The following is a 24,757-nucleotide window of genomic DNA, read 5'->3' as shown; positions in this document are numbered from 1 at the left end:
CATTGCTTTCTAAATCCAGGCTTTCTGTGAAGGAAGGATTCATAAAATGAAGAATATGAAACTATGCAACTATCAGTTTTGTTTCTTAAACCCCCAAGGACCTCACAAAGTACAGCTAACCCATCCAGCGTTCCTACTAGTAACACTAGTCCGATCACTAGGACTACCACCACTAAGACTATTACTACAGGCTTTTGTTTGACTATCAATTCCAAATGCAGGTGATAAAGGGAAATAAATGCATAGGTCTTTGATATATGGCAGGCACTGAATCACAAAAGACTGTGTAATGTGAAATAATTCAGAGTCTATAGGTAAAGAATGAACAATCTCATTCTCAGTATTTTACAGAGAACTCAAAGCTTGGAAGTTGTATGTTTTATATCAGATGTCTGTCCTCACAGGCATGTCTAGTCTCCTCAGAATAGGAAAGTTTACCTCCCAACCTTATTTTCACAGAAAGGAGAAAAATACAAAGTAGAGAATAAGTGAGATTCATATCACTGGCAGAAAGAAGGGAGACAACACAGTTTAATGTACAACTTTACCCTGAAATTAGAAGAAAAACTGTGCTCTTCCTTTCCTGCTCCTGAAATTTCAGGAAGCACCAGGAAAATGTAAGAAATACCAGGAAAAAAGGTTTATTTCAGTTTCATAATGCACACAAAACCTTCTGTGATAACATCTAAATCTGATAGATCAATAATGCATGTTATAGTTAGCTGCTTAATTATTCATTTTGGATGTAACCAAATAGGTTTTAAAACAAACTCCAAATGTGAAAAGAACTAGGAAGTACAGGTAGTGTAATCAAAAAGAAAAGTTTTTCCCCAATGTAATTCTTATCTGGAAGATCATAAAAGTCTCCTCTAGTTTTCAAAATTAGAAAGAGATATTTTGATTAAGAACTTTATATATATTTTTTACAATTATGTATGTTTTATGGACTATTACAAATGCTAAAATCAAATGCCTTAAATCCCCCATTTCAAAATACAGTACATAAAAATGGCATATATTACATTATCAAAAGGTTACAAGGTGACAAACAAGTAAATGTGAGTCTAAAAACATTATCCAAAGATGGGTAATAAAAAGTGAAAAACAGCAAACAAAGAGAACGTTCATTTGTGGGGGCAAATCAAAATAGAAGACTAATTGAAGGTTGCTGTATACGGTTGCAAAGGCTGTTGACTGCAAAAGAGCAACAGCCAAGGGGGGGAGTGGGAGCTGTGTGCTCTTCAACAAGCATGTACCCACCAGGTTCAGAAGATACCTCTTCACACTTCGTACGAAAGCACTTTATGGACAAGCAGCAGTCCTGATCAGGAACAACATATCGGAAAGACTGGAAAAAAATTCAAGTGAAAATGCAAAACTACTCCCATTTCCTTCCCCAAGTAATAAAATAGAGAAACAACAAGAATAAACAAAAACAAAACCAAGTGTAGGGATCTGAGTTTCAAAATGAATTCCCCCCCTTTTAGGCTAAATTATGAATGCTACTAACCAGCTGTCTTTGTAGGAACCCTTCCATCGATAGCTCTGGATTGTGCCTTCAAGTTTCCACCAGGACTAACTGAGTCATGTCAGAAACACACAGAAAATCTGAGTGTGCAAGTTTCCAGCACCATCAGCCAGGCTATCCAAGCTCTTATGATCTCACTTTGCCACATTCTGGCCAGCAGTCTAAGAGCCTTCCATCAAACAAACCTAATTTATTTGACATTCATTAAGAATTTCACCAATTTTTAAAATTAATTAAGATACCAGGCAGTATCTCTCAGAGCAAAAAAACATGTTAGATAACTCTCTACGGTAAACATATTTTCTGGTCTTTGACAGTATAGTGTAAAAACTAGAAATGAAAGAAAGATAACATCACTCGAGTCCCCACTGCCATGAATTTCTAGGATCCTGGAGGCCCACCCTCCCCGAATGTGTGGACGAAGGCAGGACTAAACACAGACGCTGCCTTTTAGAATTTGGGGATCTATGTTATGGTAGATGCAGTATCTGTAGCTTCAGATCAAGAATAACTTCTTTGTATGTTTGCTCGGAGGACTGAATGAGATAACAAACGTGTTTACAAAACACCCACATAGCGTGGCATCTTGTCAGTTAATATACAACTCTTCTTATAATATTACTTAGAAATGTAGGTATAAATAGGCTAATTTTATAGGGTCAAGTTTCCTTTATAACCTCCTCACTCTTTAAGGGTAAGAAAGTGAGGAACAGTATTTTGATTTAGTCTGATTTGGTTTGGTTTTTAAAACTAATTGCAAGGCATGATTCTGGATTGGATCCTAGAATAGAAAAAAAAAATGCTATAAAGGACATTACTAGGACAACTGGCAAAATCTGAAAAAAAAAGTCTGAGATTAAATAATAGAATTGTATCAATTTATGTTTGATTTTGAAAACTGTAGTGGGTTAATGTAAATGAATAGCCACGTTCTCAAGAAAGAGTCATTGAAAAATTTAGAGTAAAGGGCCCGATATCTGTAGCACACACTCAAATGCTTCAGAAGAAAAGAAAGAAAGGAAGGAAGGAAGGGAGGGAGGGAGGGAGGGAGGGAGGGAGGAAGGGAGATGGAGAAAGAAAGAACGATAAAGCAAATGAGGCAAAACTAACAGTTGGGGAATCTGGGTGTAGGGTATATTGGAGTTCATTGTATTATTCTTGCAACTTTTCTGAAATTTGAAATTAGATTCAAAATAAGAAGTATAAAAATGTTCATTGAAAAATGATTAATCAACTGGGGCCTCCCACTGGTGTGAGAAGTGCTGTCTACACCTTAATGGCCCTTCTGGTACTTTACCCTGGACTCCACTCCACTTTCTGCTCCCTAGGCCAGTGGCCTGCCCCGTGTGCAGGAATGGCTGAACTGAATTATTTGGACAGTGCTACAATTATGTCCTCTTCTCATTCATCTTCCTTGCATGACTCCAAGTGAGCATGTGTGGGGTGAGCTAATGATTTGCCGTGTTATCTCTGATGGGTACTATATTATTTGCATCATAATATTTTCATTTCTCCCCCCCCCCTTGCACATTATGCCAAGTTGACAGCAAGGTCAGCTAAGTTACTATAAGGGATTTTTAATGAAAACAATTATAAATTTAAAATAACTGTGTTTAAGGCATTTAACAGTCAGTAGGGTCAAGTGATTACAGCAGTTACAAGACCCATGGGACGTGTTCACACCAAAACAAAGTGAATAAATTACCTCAGCTGGTGCATGTAATCACTAAGTGACCACAGGGGTCAGGCAGAGTGAAACCCTGAAGACTCGCACGCAAAACCAATAATAAAAATTTATCAGTCAAAGGAGGAGAGGGAGGACGTCAAGAATTAGCGAGTCGAGTGATAGACTAAAAGCAGAACTGACTCTCCATGCAGCTTCAGGGCCAGGAAAATGACAGTCAAAAACCCAGGGGACAGCTGGAAAAAAAAGATTACAGGAGACAATATGCAGGCGGGCTGGGAGGAGGTGGGAGAGCTGAAATGGAAATGACCTATGCAGTATCAGCAAGTTCAAAGCCAAACCCGGGGTCACTTGGGTACAAGGATGACTGTCTTTATCCAGAAACCTGTGGTGGGGTCTGGAAATCCATTCGAAGGTTTCTGATGTAAGAACGTGATGTGATGTTAAAAGAAAATGATCATCTCTAACATTTACATGGCACTTGACATCTTCTGAGGATGTCCCTCAAACGTTACCCTCACAACTCTTATTTCTCCTTGTTGGAGAAAAGAGGTGGCTGAATATCAGGGAAGCAATGCATTTTGTTCATGGAAATACAACTAGGAAGCGAAGAAACCAAACATTTATCAAAGAGTCTTTATTTGCTAAAGACTCCGCTGGAAATATGCTCTTAGGAGACTCATAATCAAAAGAGGAGATGAGAAGCCCTTGAGTAATGTGTGCTAATGGTCTAAACACCATACGGAGGGGAGGAAAAGATGACGACCAATTGGGAAGGCAGGGCCAGTTTCGTAACAGAGGTAAGCTTTGAATTGGGCCTTAAAGAATGAACAAAATTCACAGAAGAAAGGGAACAAGGTTGGCGGGCAGGCAGTGGGACCCACAGGAGCAAATATTCAGTTATCAGCAAAGATCTGTTGAGCGCTTACTATGCACATGGTACCATGCTTGCGACCTCATCAATGACAAGGAGCAGAGAGACACACCCCTGCTCTCACGGAGCTTGCTTTCCTTCCTCTACCCATCCAATCAGCGCACATGTGTTGAGCAGCTCCTGCACAGAGGTACACTCTTGTAGGTATAGAGGATATGACAGTGGTAAATGGGACAAGTCCAGACCCTCACGGAGCTTGCATCCAGTGGAGGAAGACTGATAATAAATAAGAAGACACAGAAGTAGGAAAAATAAGATCTCACCAAGGAGGTTTGAGCAGAGACCAACAGACCCAGGAAATGGATAAGGTGGGAACGACTTTGGACCCGCATGTGTCTGTGGCTGGAGGACTAGCAAGAGAGAAAAGATATGACATAAGCCCAAAGAGCTAAAGAGAGGGTGGAGAGAAGTATGTTGGGGAGGGAAGCTGGGCAGATAGATTGGACCAGCTCATGAAGAGCCTTGAATGGCATAACAGACTTTATTCCATCAGTAAATGGTTCCTAAAATGTATTCCAGAAAACATGAGTCTGACGGCATAATCCATGGGAAAAGGGTCCTGTGCCTCTACTGCATCTGTAAAAATGGTGATAACAGTATCAACCCACCTGAATGTTGTGAAGATTAAATGAGTTAATTCTTGTAAAGGGTCAGGCAATGGTGAGTACTCAGTAAGCATTAGTTATTAAACAGTTCCAGGAAAATGAACGGTAGGCTGAGCCTTGGCAGTTTCTTTAGGTACAACAGACACTCAAGAAGGAAAACTGACAAAACATAGTCATATTTAGATACAGGAGGTTTAGGTGTCTGGGTTAATGGTCATGTGAATCAGAAATGGGAATTCAGGAGAATGAGCAGTATTTGGAGGAGATACTAATTCGGTTTGAGATACATCGTCTTTGAGGTATCTGTGTACCTTCTACCATCTGTGGCAAAATACCTAGTCTCCAGTTAAATGCAAGTGTCTGGAAAGAGAAACAGATTAAGATAAAATCAGGACTCCATGCCACAAATAAAACCTCAAAGAATGAAAATAATCTCCCAGGTTTTGATATGTAGATATAGTACAGGATGAGAAATGGCATCACACCCAGGCAGAAGATAAAGCCCCTAGCCCTGTGTAAAATTGGGTAAGATGTTTAAACTCCCTGAGTTCTAGCTGCCTAATTTATAAAATCAGGGAAATAATACTGACCATCAGGGGCTGGGCTAAAGGCAGTGACACTGCTTTCTTGTTGCCTTCTCCATTCTCAGCGCCTCCCACAAAGCAGGACCTGGTCCAGAGGAGATCACATGCAAATAATCCTTTGAGGATGAAGTCCCTTCACTTTCTGGGATACAAGGATCCTGGTCCAGATTTAGGATTATACAGTTTGGGGGCTTCAATATTGCCTCTTAGCCAGACGGTTTGGAAAAGTTGGGGACTTTTTTATTCCCAAAGAGCTCCTTTTTCAATTTTATTTATTTATTTTTAATAGTGATACAATTTTCAAACAGTAAAGTGAGGAAAGATTCACCCTTTTCAGGACAGTGTTTATGTGGTTTTTTTCTGTGAAGCTGATGAAGTAATGGTTATATGTGTCTTGGCCGTGTCTATTTCTCTTTAGGAGATGGGGATATTTCAGCAAAGGAGGAAGCAGGAAGCTTTAGAAGTGAAGGTTCAAAGAGTGGTTCAAAGCTCTCGTCTCAGCTCCTGGATTGGCTCATGGTATGACCCCAGTCTGTCCTTCTACCTTTCTGGATCTCCATCCATTGATCAGCAAGACAGGTGTAATACTGTCTGCCCATATCAACTTCCCTGGACCATTATAAGCATTAATGATCTAATATACTCAAACGTACTTTGACTCCTTTGGAGGAAAGATGTCATATAAATTAGAAACAGTATAATTAATGTAATTTAAGAAAATGGCTGCCCATAACAGAGAAGATTAGGTTCACATGGGTCACGAAACAACCTAGCCTTTGTGTCCTCAGGTCACTGATGATCCTTTCCATTGGAACAAAACCCAATCTTACTTATTTGAGCATATTCAACTATTCTGTGTTTGGGTTTTTTTTTTTTTAAGTACTGTACTTAATAAAATGACCTATACTTTAAAGTTAATATTATCCTTATTGGGAAAATGTATTTATATATGAATTGACTCATGAAGTAATTCACTTTAGGATAAAAAATTCTTCAAAATAAAGAAGGACAAGTAAACAGTAAGCATGAATCAACTGTTATTTGGGTTACACAGATACTCATCCTATACTGTTACAGACAGGAAAACAGGATCTCTGCATCCACCTGATAGAATATATAGGCAGCTCATAGACAATTTTATTCTAGAATGTCATACTAAGGAAAAAATAAACCTAGGGAAATTGCTTAGAAAGAGAAGCTATAAATAAATTTAAAGAGAAAGAGAAGCCATTAAATAAACTATAACTCTAGGGTGATAACTGAGAAAAACACATTATGAGTCAAAAGCTGAAGAGTATAGCATGTCAGATACTGTTTTTGTGAGCAAACTGAAGATTAAGAAACTTCTTTGATATTAAAACTGTAAACAATAAGAACCAGGGAATTCTAGGCTCTAAGAAACTGTCTCGCACATTCTCCTCTATAAATCATGGGAAAAGCCATCTTGTTTGCCCTTCTTAAAGCCTCTTACCTTTACCTCGTTATTAGATACGACTATTAAGTGGTCATAAAGTTATATCGCTGTAAACATTCCAATGAGGCTCCCCTCCTCAAATCATTTCTGAAACTTTTCTTTGGGAACTGCTAGGCACTTTACTAGAAAGCAGTTGCCATTATGTCACATTATTGTTTTGTTCTGTTTTTACTTATTTTTATCGAGGCATAATTGGCATAATATATCAGTTTCAGGTGTACAACATAATGATTCAATATTTGCATATATTGCAAAATGATCACCTCAGTAAATCTAGTTAATATCTGTAACTACACATAGTTACCAAATTTTTTTCAGGTGATGAGAACTTTTAAGATCTGCTCTTTTAGCAACTTTCAAATATGCAATACTTATGTGTATAACTATACTATAGTATATACTACTATACTATATTATAGCATATAGTATTATTAACTCTAGTCACCGTGCTGTACCTTATAGACCCATGACTTATTTATTTTGTTACCATTGTGTCACATCATTGTTTTTTATTCAAAATGGTATATCTCAACTTGCCCACTTCGCAAGCTCCAACCTTAAATGTGCAAACCACACCTAGAAAGCATTATGCGTAAGAGTTTAAAAAATAAATTGAAATCTGCCATCGATAACCTGGATAAAGCCTGGTGTGCTGGAGTTTGTAAGACAGGAACTACTGGGCAGGAATGGTTTTCAGGAGAGACGGTGACACCGTGTGCACGTGTAGGGGTGGCGAGTCAGTGGGCCAGATTCAAGGAGGGAGACAAGGGAGATGACGGGAGACTGAAGCCTGGTCTCCTCAGGGGTGTGGTTCAGAGGTTAATTAGAATCCAAGGAGACGTCTTTGTGTGTTGTGTGCAGGAAAGGAGACAGGGCCAGGTTTCTGGGGGCCAGGCAGGCCATGGTGTTCATCCTTTTCTATGCTCCACAGGCAGAGTGGGCCACCGGCCAGAGGTCACTGTGGCACAAGAGAATGTAGGGCTACCTTCCCTGAAGTTCTGGCATCCAGGGGAATAAGAGAAATTCACCAGAAGGACAGAAAGGAGGAGTCATGGCAGCTTGGGTAGTAGGTAACATTTACTGACCATTCACTACCTGTACACGGTGGGTACCCATTATCATATTTAACCTCACCACAATCCTTGTAGGTCAGATACACTAAGCATTAATAACTCTCCTTTTACAGATGAATAAATTGAAGATCACAAAATTAACAATGTTGAAACCAGGATTTAAACACAGGCAGACTAGATCTGGTACTCACGCTCTTAACCTGACACCATACTGTCTTTTCATACATCAATACACACACACATGCATTCATACACCACACGACAGGATACACTCCCGCTGTGAAGAGTAGTTATCTTGGTTTTTTTTCTGTACAGTTATTTGCGTTTTTTCACAATGAGTACGTAAGCTTTCACAATTAAAAAAAGAGTCTGCAGTCATTTTTAAAAAGCCCTTAATGGAGGAAGGTAACCTTCTCTATTGGGGTAAAAAAATAAATAAATAAAAAATAAAAAGCCCTTAAAGGGTGAAGATTTTTCTGCCACTGAGGATATTCAAACATGTGACAGCAGCTCCCAAATACTACTGAGCGTATTAGATAGAAATTACAATCTTTATATAGGGAAATTCGACAATACATATTAAACCCTTTTTTAAAAGTACATATCATTTGAAGCAACAATTCTACCTATAGGAAGATATCCTATAAATTAAGGATGTTTGCAGAGAGAGAGCAAGAAGGATGCTCATCACACCAGTGCAGATAATAATAAAGAAAAATGAAAACACCATAGGCGTCCAGTAGTAAAGATCTTGCTAAATAAGCCAGCGTGCACCCATTCAGCAGAATGCTGTGCTGTAATTTTTTTTTTTTAAAGTTACAGGACAATATGCATAGCTCTATTAACTTTAAAAAAAAATACTCCTTAAACAGAGACGGTGGCAAGGCCAAATGACCCTACCCATGCTTCTCTTCTTCTTCCCCGTGGGTTCCCTTCCCTCCAAGGTTCCTGCTTGCCCCTGGTGGTACAAACACCATTCTCATCTTGTACTCCTTCTTGCAAAGCCTGCGTTTCCGTCCTCTCCCTAACCTCTTCCCCTAAAACAATGTCCCTCTGGTTTCACTCTGTTGCCCTTCTAGGCTAAGACAACATGAAATGAAACAGGGCCCTTCAAGGGAGTTCAGGGGGAAAAAAAGTTTCTCCAATAACTACCATCCTTTCATGAAACCCTAAAGGAACAAGAAGGATAATAGTGTTCAGCCATTATCACAGGATGAATAAGAAACTGAATGAAAACAGTCCTCCCAGGACCAAGAACCCTAGAAAACTTCACCACTTCAAGTAATTACCAGTGTAGCCAGTAACTACAGAGCAAGGGCCAGAGTCCTCAGAACCATCTGCTGTGTACCTTGAGAAATGGGCTGCTGAGAAATGGTCATCTGTGTAGAGACTGACAATTATAGCAGCAGAGAACATGGATGAGGATGGTTAAAATAAAATCAACAAATTGTGAAAAGGAAAAAAAAAAAAATTCCTTAAACAAAAACACTTAAAGGGTAAAGACTTGCTGTTATTGAGGATATTCAAAATAGAAAGTAGAAAAATTTCTCAAATGCTACACATCGAATAGTAATTACTCTGGAGACAGGATTATACAGAGGAATGTATATTTTCTACTTTGCACATGTCAAAAACTTGAATTTCTATAACATGTGTATCCTATTTATATCGAAAGTGTGCTTTTTTGGGAAAAAGTATTTTAGTCATATTTATTGATGTGGAAAGTTGTTCTTGATATATTGTTAAGATGAAAAACAGACTACAAAACAGTATTACTGTAAGATCTCTATTTTGGTAAAAAGCACTCACGTATATGTATGCGTACGTGTGTATCAATAGAAAACATTCTGTATAGAATCACCCTATTCTATTCAACAGAAAGCATTCTTTAAAAATGTTAACAGTGGTATCTCTGACCATGGGTACTTTTGTTATCTTCTTTCACTTATCTCTATTTTCTAAGTTATCAGGAATGAACATTACATGTATTATAAGAATAAAATAAATAGCCCAGGCTGTGAAAGCTTTTCCCAAAGACCAGCTCCAAAGCTTTGGGCCAAGAGCAAGATCACTGGAAGAGGAACACATTCTCCCGGTATGATTATTCTGAAAGGGGCAAAATCAGTTTGTGTGTCTATGATCTGGGATGTTTGCTACAGTCACACTCTGTTATAACTGTGCCTAATACAGTGCTCCTACAAATACAAAGAACCCTTTTCTTGAGATTTTCCAAGGAAGCGTTTTCATTCTTTCTTTTAGGCCTGGAGAAACTGAAACTCAGAGCTATTAAATGACAACTGAGACCCAAGAAAAGCCATAATTTTAATTTCATGGCATTGGTGCTGTGTTAAAAGGGATTTTGAGTGACGAGATTGTTAAACATCAACTTTCGGCTAAAAGAACAAGCCACCCAAGAAAGCTGTCTTTCTAATTATAATACAGGAAACAAAACAACCACCACAAACCCTTTTCAAGCATTTCTGCACAGTATATAGGAATCACTAACAATAGCCAACTGGATACATACTTTGAGGACAAAAAGGAAAAGGAAGGGCAGGGTAAGACATTTTATATGCAGTACAACATAATTTTAAAGTTTTGGCCAAAAGTGCAGGCAGAAGAAAAGTCCTATCCTTTATGTTCATTCATTCACTCAGTGATTGAACAATCCTTTGTGTGCACCGACTATGTTCCAGGCCCTACTCAGAACTTGGGTGTACGAGGAGCACTCATTAGGCAGGGGACAGACAAGGAAACAATGGCATAACAACCACGGGAAGGGCTGCACAGATGTCTGACCAATGTGTTAAGGGAAAAAGAACCAGTCATAAAGGATGAAGGAGTTCTCCTGGAGGAGAAGGTCATTCCAGGAAGTGGGAACAGGGTTTGCAACAGGAAAGCAGTGTGGAAGGGCATGTGCATTCGGGGGATGGGAAGAAAGTTGGTGTGAGTGTAACTGAAAGTTGGAAATATGAAGGTGGGTGTGCAATCAGATGATGAGATCTCCATTTGTGCAGCATCCATGGGCATATATGCATATTCAAGAAGAAGGTTACCACAAATATTCTAAAGATGAGAGGACAGGAGCGATGAAATCAAGTGATCAGTAAAGAACATCAAAGAGACACAGGAAGACCATAGGGGCAAAGTGAAGGAAGACCACACACGACCCACTGACTCACAAAAGGTGCCTTCAGGCATTTCAGTGGTTTAGAATTTACTAGCAATAAAAACAATTACATTTTAACTGGCAATTAATCTATAGTTGGCAAGTTTATTTTTAAGCCTAGTCTGTGACTGAGATACTTTTTTGCCAAGATAAAAAAGAAAATGCCATAATGGTTGAGTAGCTAGGATCCCAGTTCATCTCACCAAAGCCTATTCATTCATGACACCCCTGGAGCATATCTGAACTGACACATGAATGGGACTATAGCATTTAACTATCACCTTAAAAAGTATTTCTTGGGTTTCCCTGGTGGTGCAGTGGTTGAGAATCCGCCTGCCAATGCAGGGGACACGGGTTCGAGCCCTGGTCTGGGAAGATCCCACATGCTGCGGAGCAACTAGGCCCGTGAGCCACAACTACTGAGCCTGCGCATCTGGAGCCTGTGCTCCGCAACAAGAGAGGCCGCGACAGTGAGAGGCCCGTGCACCGCGATGAAGGGTGGCCCCCGCTCGCCGCAACTAGAGAAAGCCCTCGCACAGAAACGAAGAGCCAACACAGTCAAAAATAAATTAAATAATTAATTGATTTTTTTAAAAAAAGTATTTCTTTAGCAAAGACCTATCTGTATCTCTTTCCCACAACTCTGACATATGAGAAATGACATAGACCCACCTTAGGCTCTGAGCCTATATATGTGTTAGTGTGTATGTTTAGAAAGGTAGTTATTAAAAAACCACCATTTTACTCAGGATATAGTCCCTCCAGCAGGGATCCCAAACCCCAGACTGGGAATAGAGAAAGACAGGAGAACACACGTGGGAAGTAGAGTCTGATAGACCTAAGATCAAATCCTCAGGTCACCTCCTAGTCACGTGATCTTAGGTAAGTTCACTTCACCAAGGCTCAGTTTTCCTCCTAAGTAATAAAGAAGCTAATAGCTTACTCATAAGTCATGGAAGCTACTACACAAGTTATTTTGAGGACTGCGTGAAATGATACATGTAACGGAGGGGTGGGGGAAGAGGTACGGCGTCTAGCCCCTGCCACCCACAGATAATACAAGTCTCAGTCCCAACAAGACCACTAATTACCTGAATGACCTTGAGTAATTCATATAATCTCTCTGGTCTCAGTTTCCCCTTCCATCAAACGAGGAGGTGGGACCTCCAACTCTTCTTACAGTCCCAATGTTCTGTCCCACTAGTGTTAATTGTTAAGAGGGAGACCTGTCTTCAGCCTCTACTCTTATGCCTCTCTGGGCTCCCTCTTACACTCTAGATTCCTCTTAAATCTATGGTGCCAGTCCTTTCTAGTCTCTGCCTTTTGCATTCTATGCCGCTGGCTCTGTTGTCTCCCTCTACACTATCTGTTGAAAGTCCAGAGGCCAAGGGGTGTGTTAAGAATGGTACAAGCGGGGCTTCCCTGGTGGCGCCGTGGTTGAGAATCTGCCTGCCAATGCAGGGGACACGGGTTCGAGCCCTGGTCTGGGAGGATCCCACATGCCGCGGAGCAACTGGGCCCGTGAGCCACAATTGCTGAGCCTGCGCGTCTGGAGCCTGTGCCCCGCAACAAGAGAGGCCGTGATAGTGAGAGGCCCGCGCACTGCAATGAAGAGTGGCCCCCACTTGCAGCAGCTAGAGGAAGCCCTTGCACAGAAACGAAGACCCAACACAGCCCCCCCACCAAAATAATAAATAAATAAATAAATAATAATTAAAAAAAAAAAAAAAAGAATGGTACAAGCTTTATCACAGAGTATATTCCCACAGCAACCATGGGGTATATTATTATTATTAGGCCCATTTTACAAATGAGAAAATCAAGGCTCAGGAGTTTAAGCAACTTATCAAAGGCAGGGAATTCAACACAGGCTCTTCCCAGATGCTCGTAATCATTACAGGCTGCATTACCTTTCCAACCTTTGGCTGTACCTAGTTTGGGTCCTATCATCTTATGACCCTGTGCCACCTGCTTATCTCATAAACTACTTTGTATTAATAACTTCGTGTGTTCCTCCTGCCAGGTGGTGTACGTACAAATTAACCAGGGACCCATCATGTCTGAACCAACACAGAACTCGTGATGGGATTCTCAGCCCCTGCAGCTGGTAGGTCAGCGTGAGATTCAAGATGGGCAGAGCTTAACTACATCTTTAAAATAACAGCACGTGGTCAAATAGCTACTCAACTTCCACATGAAGCTGCTGGAAGCTACCACATTTAATTCAAGCCTAAAGTCTGCAAGCTTCCTAGCTGCCATAAACCCACTCATAACACCACGGAATGGGAAAGGGCTCATAACTTGGGGGTCAGACAACCCCAAGTTTACTCACTGAGTGAATCTGGGTGGATTTCTTAGCCTCTCTGAGTTTCTTTTCTGCTAAATGATCTCGGGTAAGATAGCCCAGCTGAGCTCCAGGTTCCTCATCTGTAAAATGCGGATAACATTAGCAATCTTCAAAGGATATTCTAGGGATAGAAGGAGTGCCTAGCCTATAGCCGAAATAGATTAGCATTTTGGGAAAGTAAGGGAGCCTGGGGGATGGTCGAGCTGTTTCCAAGAATCAGGGTGGCCTAGACGAGAGATATGGAAATCAGTTAGAGGTTCACTGGATCTCGGTGCCTGCCAAATCTGTGAGGAACCATTCTGGTGAGAGTTGAATGCCCTGTTATGGCAAAAGCCCTAGACTGATCTGACCCCTGACTCCACTCTCCTAGGCCACCTGGCAGCTGTTGCTGGAAGCACTCTTTTCAGGTGAGAGGTTCCCAACTGAGCCAAGTGGTAGAGTGTCATCACACACCATCTCTCACCCTTGGAGCACGCTGAGGTTGCTGGGGTAACTGAGCTACTCTGGGCTTTCCCTATGGGATTCCAAACTTCTCTATCCTTACCCCGCTGTGGGCTCCCTTCAGCCTCACATTCTGCGTCCCTTGCAGAGAGCTCTTCCTCCTGCCTCAGGAGATCAGAGGGGAAATGGGACAAGAAGTAACTGACCTTGCAATTGGACCTCAGCATTTTATTTCTTTACCTTTTTATTTCCTTAGTTATGGCACTTTTCCATCTATGGAGTACATTCCCTTATAAAATCTCCCTGTGTTTACTTCCATTCTACTAAATAATTCCTCTGACCTCCTCTTGTTTTTACCCTTTAAATATCTGTTGATGGTTCGTTCTCCACATTCCCCATTCAGTTATTAATGGCCCACAAAAACTTCCTAGCTGCAATCATTTACTGATTAATCTGCACAACAAACCAGAAAGACAGGTGGTATTAATCCTTCGTTCTACAGAGGGAAACCAAGGGGAAAAGCGAGGTTAACTCAGTTGCCCAAGGTCAGTGGCTAAACAAGATTATAACCAGGATCTATCCTGTCTTTTATTTCTGTAAACGCTTCCCACAGGGTTACTCCTTTACAAATCAACATTGTCAATGCAGCGAGATCATTTCTGTGTTGAGATTCAGTTGTCACAGAACAGTTTAAAACTGTCAAAATTCAACCCCAAATAATTTTGTCTGCTAATAGTTCATAAATACAAGTTGCTAAAATGAAGAGATAATAGTACTTGAAAGCAAATTTGACAGATGCAAAAGAGGAGTGAGAAGATCTGGATTATAGGCCCAGCTCTACCACAAGGAGACTCTGAGAAAGTCATTTAATTTCTCTGTATCTGAGTCATTTGTAAAAATGAGATTATGCTGAATGATATTTAAGATATCTTGCTGTTTTAAGTGAGATGACTGAATACCTACTGAAACAGCACAAAATATAAAGCTCCAATATCCAATGTTGCCAAGATTGTGGTAAAATTGGTATATTCAGTACACAGCTACAATCCCCTTGGAAAGCAAGATGCCAATGTACAGCAAGAATCATAAACAATTTCATATCCTTTGACTTAGTAATTTAACTCATACAGTATTTTACCCTAAGAAATAAGTCAATGGAAGCAAAAAGACGTATACAAATGAAAACGCACATTTCAGTGCTAGCTTCAGAGGAAAAATTGTTATCAATTTAAATGTTCATTTTTTAGAGGGCTGTCTTATTAAATAAAAATACAGAACAATACAAATGTCATACTGCTATCAAAAAGGATAAATATGGAAGTTATGCAAAATCAATTAAAATCTTACCAATACTATCAAATGCAAACAGACAAAAGTAAAAGAGCAGATATGTACTCTGATGTCAACTTTATAAAAGGTGGATAGATGTGCAAGGTCACAGGAAAACTCAAAATAGTTATGTTATAGTTAGGCTCATTGTTTTTAAAATATTTTAACTGTTTTTAATGAATATTGTTTTCCATTAACACATATATTTTATCACTTAATTATTTAAAAATGTCTCAAACCCTGCTTTTAGTTTTATGGAAAAATGAATTTTCAAGTTTCTGCTTAAATCTCCTGAGTAATTTTTGTTGGCTGACACATTATTCATGACATTATTCTTGAGGAGTGATTTTTACTCTTTAGTCTGTAATTCTTCAGTGTCTTTGGAGATTCTAAAATCTCAGAACCCTTACACTCCTTTCCCTCGTCTAAGAAGATTCCTAAAAAGATCTGTCATCTAATCTCGCTATGAATAACCCGATGACTGCCTTTTAATGCTAATATTTAGCAACTGCCTGACCCAGGAGTCAACATTTTTCCCATAACTCCGACCCATGGGTGCCTCTACAGAAACCACAAAGTTGCTATTACCCTTTCCACAGAGTGGAGGGTGGTTTCGTATTCCAAATTTTTGGAGCTTTACAGCAGGACATCTTATCTTTTCAGGGGTCTTAGGACACCCTTCTGGTTCACTTGGGAAAGCTGCCCCCAAGCAGCCCTGTGCTAGGACCCTCCCTTTATATAAGGGCTTTTACATCCTCCTTCATTCCTTAGAAATGGTCTCTTACTAGTAGGTCTTCACTCATAATATCTGGGAAAGATTGCAGAGCCAATGAGTTAAAAATATGATTCTATGTCTCATGTGTGCCAATGAACGCCCTCATTAAAGCAGAATGAGTGAGATGAGATTGGTTTCAAAGCTTTCCATCCCTTTGCCCCAGAGCCACCAAGGCCAGGCACTGAAAGGATGCACAGTAAAATTAAATATCTAAAAATTCATCTTTAATTAACAGAATTGGATTAAAGCTAGACACCACCGCATTTCATACGAGAAATGGCTGAGCTGGCTTCCAAGTGCTCTAATTCAATTAGGACGCAGTGAGTGACACTCGGACGGGAAAGGTTAATTGGGGGCGCCAGAACGCAATCATTCCTTACCTAACCAGTCATTAAACTTCTTAACCTCTGAGGGCAGTCCCAGCTCGGTGAAATCGCCTGTGTGGAGAAGGATGTCCCCATAAGGCATCTGGATACCATCTGTTCTGGAGTGTGTGTCTGAGATGCAGACAAACCGCGTGTGGCCCGCTGGTTTTGGAGTGTCATATGGGATGGGGTCGACCCTAAAGTAGACATAACAGATCCCATAACAGTTAAACATATTAGAACCCTCGTAATTGTCATCGCACATACATATTGACTGTTATCCTTGAACACACCCAGACAAACCGATGCAAAGACAGAAGGGCCCATTGTAACAAGGAACACTTCTGGGTGCAAAGGAGACAGCATCTCCCGTCTACAAATCCACTGGGCAAATTCAAAAAGTCTTACTTACCTGGTAGGAAAATTAAAAGGCCAGACTATCTTACACGTAGAGTCAGAAATAACTCAGGAAACTGAGAGAGTGATTAATGGTGAAGTTTAGGGATATTGAACCCAACTGGGGAAGTAAAATGACGCTCCTTTCTCTCTCATCATGCTCCAATTGATCCCACTACTCATTAGGAAATGGATAACTAATTTATTCTTCCTTAAACATGCATAACTTAAGCAATGGACTAATTTATGAAGAACATTCTGCACATGCTTTGCCAACTGAGATGTGAAGAGACATAGTACTTATATTTAATTTCCTTTCTAGAACCATTCAACCCCTTTTATCTTCTTGTTTTCGCAGGGAGATTCACAAATCAAATTGTGGGGACGGAAGGTGATGCCGAAGTAACAGGGCTTTTTAAATAAAACACTGGATGTTCCAACAACTCTGTCCAGCTCCTTCTTTACCACCATGAATTATCTGCGGTCCCAGTTACACCTTAGGTTACTTGGAATGCTCAAATGCCTTGGGCAAAGATTCTATTCAGTACAAATAGCAAACCTTTTAATGGGTGTGTATAGATCTACATATGCATTAATACATGTACAGTTTTAGAGACCTAAGCACTGTGAAATTACCACTAGGGCACAAGAATCAAAAGGCAAAATGATCCACCCGAAGCAAAGAAAGTGAAACAGAACATTCTCATTTAATTGAGTGTAACAAAGTGTGCTAAATAAACTTGGTAAAGAAATGCAAATCTGACTCTTCAAGCATACAGTTTTAATTATTTAAGGGGTTTATAGCAGAGTTAAGGGTGCTTTAACTATATTAACTCTACACTGACAGCTTCCTGTAATTTCTCTGCAGGAAGGTACACTTACTTTGGATTATGGGTGAAAAGAAGTAGTTACCAATGCAACGAAAAGGTCACAAGAGAAGCAAATACACAATGTGGAGATGAGAGTGTAAAACGTTAAATAAGGAACAATATTTCATATCACCGCCCCACCCTGGGTCATTAAAATGCAGCAGAGAACACAGGGAAAGCGCAACACAAGACTCCCTGTACACGTTGCCTCTAAAGGCTTTGTTTAATTTTTTGTTCCTTTTTCCACTTTTAAAAAAGAAACAATCTGTTTTAACAATGGCAATTTTCGTGAAGGAAATAAAGACATCAGTATACAACCTGGATAGTCCTGCATTTCTTTAATGGTTAACCTTTTAATTTTATTTTATCTTTGTCAGAGAAGAAGGAAAGTAAGGAAGAAGAAAGAAGAGCTGGAAGAAGACAGAAAGGACGGAGGGACTGTGAACTGGTGAATGCAGTGAGTCTCACTGGGAACCCAAAAAGAAAGTTTAACTTCTGCAAAAAAAAAAAAAAAAAAAAAGGATTTTTCCTGTAAAGGTTAGTAATTAACAATGCTGTTATCATGGAGAAAATTCACTAATCCACTGAGATCTCATGAGTAACCTGGAAACCCTCCTGATTATATCCAATGTTGATTTTTTTAAATATATATAAGGACTTCCCTGGTGGTCCAGTGGCTAAGAGTCCGCACTCCCAATGCAGGGGGCCCAGGTTTGATCCCTGGTCAGGGAACTAGATCCCACATGCCGCAACTAAGAGTTCACATGCCACAACTAAAAGACCCGCATGCTGCAACTAAAGATCCCACATGTGGCAATGAAGATCCCGCGTACCGCAACTAAGACCTGGCACAGCCAAATAAATAAATAAAACTAAATAAATATTAAAAGTAAAATATATATAAAAATGTTTGTCTGCCTTTCCATTACTGAGACTCTATTATACTCGGTCTCAGTGATTCTAATTGTATCAATTGATATTGCCTATCTTCTAAAAGTAGTTTTCCCAGAGAATGAAGGACTGTTCCCTGCCGCAGCAGACTGTGTCACCCTCTGAAAGTGATACGTAATATTCTATTCTTATACCTAAAGTTAAAATACTCGCTAGAATGGGACTGTGCACATTTATACTGAAACTACCAACATCTGAATGAAAATTCATCAACCACTGGACTTTATATGAATAAATTCAATATTTATATATCTTTATTTTCCAGTTCAGTTCTCATCCTGATGGTAAAGAATAGACAACCCCGTTTCTTTCTTTCCACAACTCAGCTAAGCTATGGGCACAACGACTGCATAAAAATCCTTTAGGAGTCCATCTGAATTTATCAGAGGGACATCAGAGTCATCATTTTGAATTTATAAAGCAGAAAGGAGCACAGATATATGCTATGAACCTCTTCAGTTTAGAGAAGTGAATCATCATGTGGTACATGATATGTTTTTTAGCTCTCTGCTGGGCGATCACTTTCTATGACTACTGAAACACCAGTCAATTTTTGAGTGGCTTCAACATCCTTCCCCACCTTCCTGCCTCCTCCAGAGAAACACTCAAATGTCCAACATCATTAACAGTGAAATAAAGGCCAAGGGATAAAAAAAAAAAAAAAAAAGAGGGGAGAGGAAGAGGGAAGAAAAATGTGTCTTGTCAGCTTTCAGCTGAAATAAAACAATGAGTCAGAGGGACACAGGAGGGCTGAGAGGGCCCACGCATCAACACCACCAACCTGATGTCATCAAAGAGAAACAATTAGTAGATGTCGGGGAGAGATATGGACGGTTGACTCAAGGTAGAAGATTGGGGAACTGGGGGATATAAAGATGCAGATGCAGAATTTACAGACATCCCCTGACCCAGAGACACTGACGTTCTTTGTTACGCACAGGACTAAGTACAGGAAGACAAGATGGTGCAGCCTGTCAGAGCCACACTGAATAACATGACAAATATCACCTGGGGGGTCATAGGAAGGAAGGCATTTCCACCCAAAGACATTCAGAGCTGAAAATAAGATACCTAGTAGAGTAGGCAAGTTGCCATGGATATAATGAAAGTTGAGACAACCCTAGGGAAACGACTATTTCCAAATTGGGCATTAGGTAAACGCCTTGAAAAAGGCAAGACAGTCTAACATTTTCCTGTGAAAGCAAGTTTAAGGGAGACCCTGACTGCTATGGGAAGATCTACCTGTTCACATTGTGGTAAGACCCTCCGCTGCATTTTCCTTCTTAGTTAACAACCTCACCGCGTACTGCTTATGCTGCTGACTTCTCACATGACCTAACATTTCCCCTAGGGAATCATGTCAAATATCCTAGCAAGTGAGTCTCTTACCAAGGCAATCTAACCCCCAGAGCTAGATTCAAATAGCAGACTGAGATTTGCACGTACATCTGAGTACACCCAGGGGAAAACAAGATGACATGGGAAGATGAGAAGAAAACACAGCATCATAAAATCCCAGAGCTGGACAAAACCTTAGGGAGCATCGGGTTCAATTCTGCATATGAAGCTTGAATCTCCTCTATCCCTTCCCTGACTAGCTGACATAAATTTTCTCTCCAGTGTTTCCTGAGAAGGGGAGCTCCTGAGTCCCCTCTCCTCCCCCAGGGCAGCCCATTCTGGTTACTGATAGCTCTACTTGCTAGAAAGTTTCCGATCCAGAAACTCTGAGAAAGCTGAGCATGGTCCAAAGTGACTTGGCCTGGAGCCTGAAGACTGAGTAACAATTTGGCCGAGTTATTTGTTTCAGGCAAGTTATTTCATTCTTTTAGCCTCAATTTTCTCCTCATCTGTAAAATGGGAATAATAACGCCTAGTCTATTATATTACTATAAGGATATAAATTGTCAGGCACTAGATTGGCACACAGCACATGCTGTGAAAGTAAAGATGCAGAATGACGTAAGGGTGGGGCATGTTTGGCTATAAAGCCAGACAATCTGACTCTGAATCCCACTCCACATTTATTAACAGTGTGACACCAAGCAATGTGCTTAATTCCTGTGTCTTGGTTTTCTTACCAATAAAATGAGTATACAAATAGAACCTGCTATGAGGTACTCATAGGACTGCCATGAGGATGAAAAAGAATAATGTACAAATAGTGTACTCAAGAATAATGTACTTAGAATAGTGCCTGACACACAGCAGACAATAAATGCTAGGGTGTTTTTTTTTTTTTTTTAATTCAGTGGTAATATTTTTACTAGTATTAGTAGTAGTAGTTAGTTTCTCTGACCTCCATCTCTCCTTCTGTTACAAGGAGATAATAACAGCTACCACACAACTTGGTGAAATTAAAGGAGATCACACAAACAACAGCCAGAACAGCACTGGACACATAATCCACAGTCAATAAAAACATTCATTTCCTTCCTGTCACTTCCTTCTTAATCCTAGTTCTGCACTCTGAAATAGCAAAGAAGAATTCAGTCTCTTTTCCGTTTGACAGTTCTTCAAATATTTCAGGACATGTTTTACAATCCCCTGAAATCTTCCCTAACCTAGTTGAGCGGCTCTTCAATTTTTCCTTTCGTGATAGGATGTCAAGCACCCCCAGAATCCTAGTGATCTCCTGAATACAATCCGATTGGTCAGAACCCCTCCATCTATAGTGTCAGAATTCATGGGCCACGTGGATTCCTGGGCCAGTGAGCTGTTTATCCGAGACAAATGCTAGTACAGGCGATGGAGAACCAACAGAGCTGGACGCCCTGGAGGACTTTCCTAGGGGAGGCCTGAGTTAACATCTTAAATGGTTTTCCAATTAAGTCTCCAGGTTTTGTGCCAAGCCTCAAATCTTGTTCTTAAAGCTTGATTGTCAAATGTTTATATATCCCATGGCCTATTCAAACAAATAAAACATTCTCATTTATTCCATCTTGACCCATTAGAGTTTTTTACCCACAAAAAACTAATATGATAATATTATTGCTTCCACTATGGAATCCTCTTCTGGCCATATTTGATATTTTTTCCAATAACAAATGTACACAGTGTTGCAAGTCCTATTGACAGATCTTCAGAAAAGCTGTAATCATGTGGTTGGTTATGACATGGATTTCTTCTTTAGGCCGAGAGGGCAGTAAAAGCCTTATGTACACAATTAGCTTATAATTCAGCGTCCGGATAAACCATAACCCTTACAAAACATTTTAACAGGATTTCTATGCATTTATCATCCCCCATTCCACTTGAAAACCCCAATGTTGTGCTTATGCATTCCACTGACTTTAAAAAGTTTTCGAATGTGACATTAAAGCTTTCATTTTTACCCTGAAAGTTCAGATGGTGTGAGAGTTAAAATTAGGTTTGTGATGTTACACCATCCGCCCTAGACATAAGAATTCAGTCCCTTCTCCACTTGAATGTTTGATAAAGATATGCAAAACCTGCCAGCAAAACAATGAATAAATAAATACCAGGCTTAAGTTAGTACAGTGACAGAATTTTTAGGTTGGAAGGGCTTCAGAGATGATCTAATCCTGTGTTTCTCTTCTTTGAATATCCTCTTCACAGTTTTTGCCTTTCTGTGTACACTATTACTTAATTTTTGTTAAGCGTCTTACAGCTTTTACACAATTTTTTTTTAGTTTTGCCCTAAACAGTATCATCTATGAAGTCATGACGTGGATACACGTTGTATTTTTCAATGACACGTTAAAAGAAATACGTAAGTATTAACATTTTTTCAGGTTTGTCCACTCTAAAGAACTAGAACTCAAGTTTTCTAACTTCCAATTCACTTCTCTTTCTACCAACTTAATTTTGGAACCGAAAAATGTATCTGCACTTGGATAAAAAGATGATAAAAATTATAAAATGAGAGCAAATCAACCACCTAAACTCTTGTAGCCATTAATATCTAGAGAGACTGCTCAAAATTATTTCAATTCATTGTCAAAACTATCCAAGTTTTAGGGCTCCATACACTGACACCCTCAATTCTTATGTACATTATCCAGTTGAATGGAGTCTCTTAAAACTTCAAAAACTGCACATTATAGTTCATAGGGAATATAAGCAATATAAAATTTGATTTTTAGAATATTGGTAAAGATAAAGAGTGTTCCTCATGCTCAGAGATGTCAGGTCAGACTGATTGTGAATGTTTCCAAATACAGGTGTCGTTAGAGGGGCTACTTTAGTCGAGAGACAAACCTCATTAAAAAGAGCTCTGGTTGTGGTGTCCAGGGCCCTCCTGCACCCCAACTACATTGGTCATCAATTAGCTATGTGACCCTGGGCAAGTCACTTTCCCTCCTATAGCCTCTGTTCTTCAAGTATGAAAAGAGGGGCAGGACCAAATGATGCCCAGATGACTAGCTGCTTCGTTCCTACACCACTAGGAATCTGTGCAAGACCTCAGAAACAAGTCAGTCTTGCAGCAGCTTAAAACATGTTCTTTCTCTTTGCAATTTTACTTTCTGGTCTCCAGCCAATGCAAAGGTGAACACAGTCCGGACCCAGCCAAATATAATCAGTATTAGCCAGACTTTACATATAAAGAGAAGTGAAACTGCAATTTAGGACCATAGATGGAGCTCCCAAGTATTTCCAGTGTAAAAGAGAACAAAGAAGCCAGAATCCAAGTTACCACAATAAAACAAAAATTAAAGGATGTGGGATTTAAACAGTTCCTTCAGAAATGGGGCTGTTCTTGTTTTTCTACAACTCTGAGCTGGTAAAATTCTCCCAGTTTAGCCATCATGCCCCAGAACAGTAACGGTGCTGAAACACAGTAAGGAAGCATAACAGAACCAGATGCATAAATATACTCACATTTGTACCGAGGGCACTGCTTTCCTTTAACTGCTGAACTGCTGTATCAGCACTGTTCTACTACCAACTAATTAGAGCTAACAAAGCCCACTGCACGGAGTGTGTCTCGTGTCTCATCTATTTTTTCCTAGTACAAAAGTACAGCGCTGACATTCAATGAATATTAAGTGGTAACAATTTAATTCTACGTGCACTGCACGCGATAGGAATTCCTGGTCCTTCTGTTGGTCCCACTGGAGGGCTTTTGGTGCCCGTCAGGCCAGCTACTGTAGGACCCACTGAAGCCTCTCAGGTGGCATATGGTTGGGTCATAAGTATCCCACTGGAAATGTGTTGTCTGGGGTTAAGTGTTTCCTATTCTTTTAACCTAACAACCAGGTTAATCGGCTTACACTTCTGGATACTGGCCTTGCATTTGAAAAAAAAAAGGCACGTGACACTGTACTGAAGGCCTGTCACTCCACACAGTCGGTCAGTAAGGTAGTCAGTCAGGAACGATTTCTTAAGCATCTACCTACGTGCCAGGTGCCATGGCAAGTTCTAGGAAGACAAAGAAGCAACAAGGGTGTTTCCTTTAAGGAGTCTGCAGTTGATCTGTCAGTTCATGACAGGCATACCTCAGAGAGATTGTGGGTTCGATTCCAGATCACCACAATAAGGCGAATATCACAAGAATTTTTTTGGTTTCCCCGTGCATATACAAGTTATGTTTACACTATACTTTAGTCTATAAAGTGTGCAATAGCATTATATCTATATAAAAAAAAACAATGTACGTGCTTTAATTTAAAAATTTTGTATTGCTAAAAAATGCTATCATCTGAGCTTCAATGAGTTGTAATCTTTTTGCTTGGTGGAGGGTCTTGCCTTGATGCTGATGGCTGTTGACTGATCAGGAGAGTGGTTGCTGAAGGCTGGGGTGGCTGTAGCAATTTCTTAAAATAAGACAACAATGAAGTTTGTCACATCGACTGATTCTTCCTTTCACAAATAATTTCTCTGTAGTATGCAATGCTGTTTGATAGCATTTTATCCACAGTAAAACTTCTTTCAAAACTGGAGTCAGTCCTCTCAAACCCTGCCACTGTTTTAATTAGCTAAGGTTATATAATATTCTAAATCCTCTGTTGTCATTTCAACCGTCTTTACAGCATGTTCACCACGAGTAAATTTCATCTCAATAAACCATTTTCTTTGCTCATCCATAAGAAGCAACTCTTCATCCATTAAAGTTTTATCATGAAATTGCAGCAATTCAGTCACATCTTCAGGCTCCACTTCTAATTCTAGTTCTCTTGGTATTTCCTCATATGCAGTTACTTCCTCCACTGAAGTCTTGAACCTCTCAAAGTCATCCATGAAGGCTGGAATCAACCTCTTCTAAACTCTTGTTA

At 39.9% G+C, this 24,757-nt stretch overlaps 1 protein-coding gene across 6 annotated transcripts in view; it reads right to left on the bottom strand.

Annotated features, from left to right (window-relative positions):
- The window catches only part of MPPED2 (metallophosphoesterase domain containing 2), a 174,572-nt gene that overhangs the window by 109,728 nt on the left and 40,087 nt on the right, over positions 1-24,757 (bottom strand). For all 6 annotated transcript variants that reach the window (XM_057553650.1, XM_057553647.1, XM_057553649.1 and 3 more), the window contains one exon: positions 16,324-16,505. In XM_057553650.1, the coding sequence (XP_057409633.1) occupies positions 16,324-16,411 (88 nt within the window). In that variant the 5' untranslated portion in view covers positions 16,412-16,505. The remainder of the gene's footprint in view (positions 1-16,323; positions 16,506-24,757) is intronic.

The sequence above is a fragment of the Balaenoptera acutorostrata genome, chromosome 9 (genome assembly GCF_949987535.1).
Source record: "Balaenoptera acutorostrata chromosome 9, mBalAcu1.1, whole genome shotgun sequence".
Taxonomy (NCBI): Eukaryota; Metazoa; Chordata; class Mammalia; order Artiodactyla; family Balaenopteridae; genus Balaenoptera; species Balaenoptera acutorostrata.
This window is presented reverse-complemented; position numbering and strand designations above follow the sequence as displayed.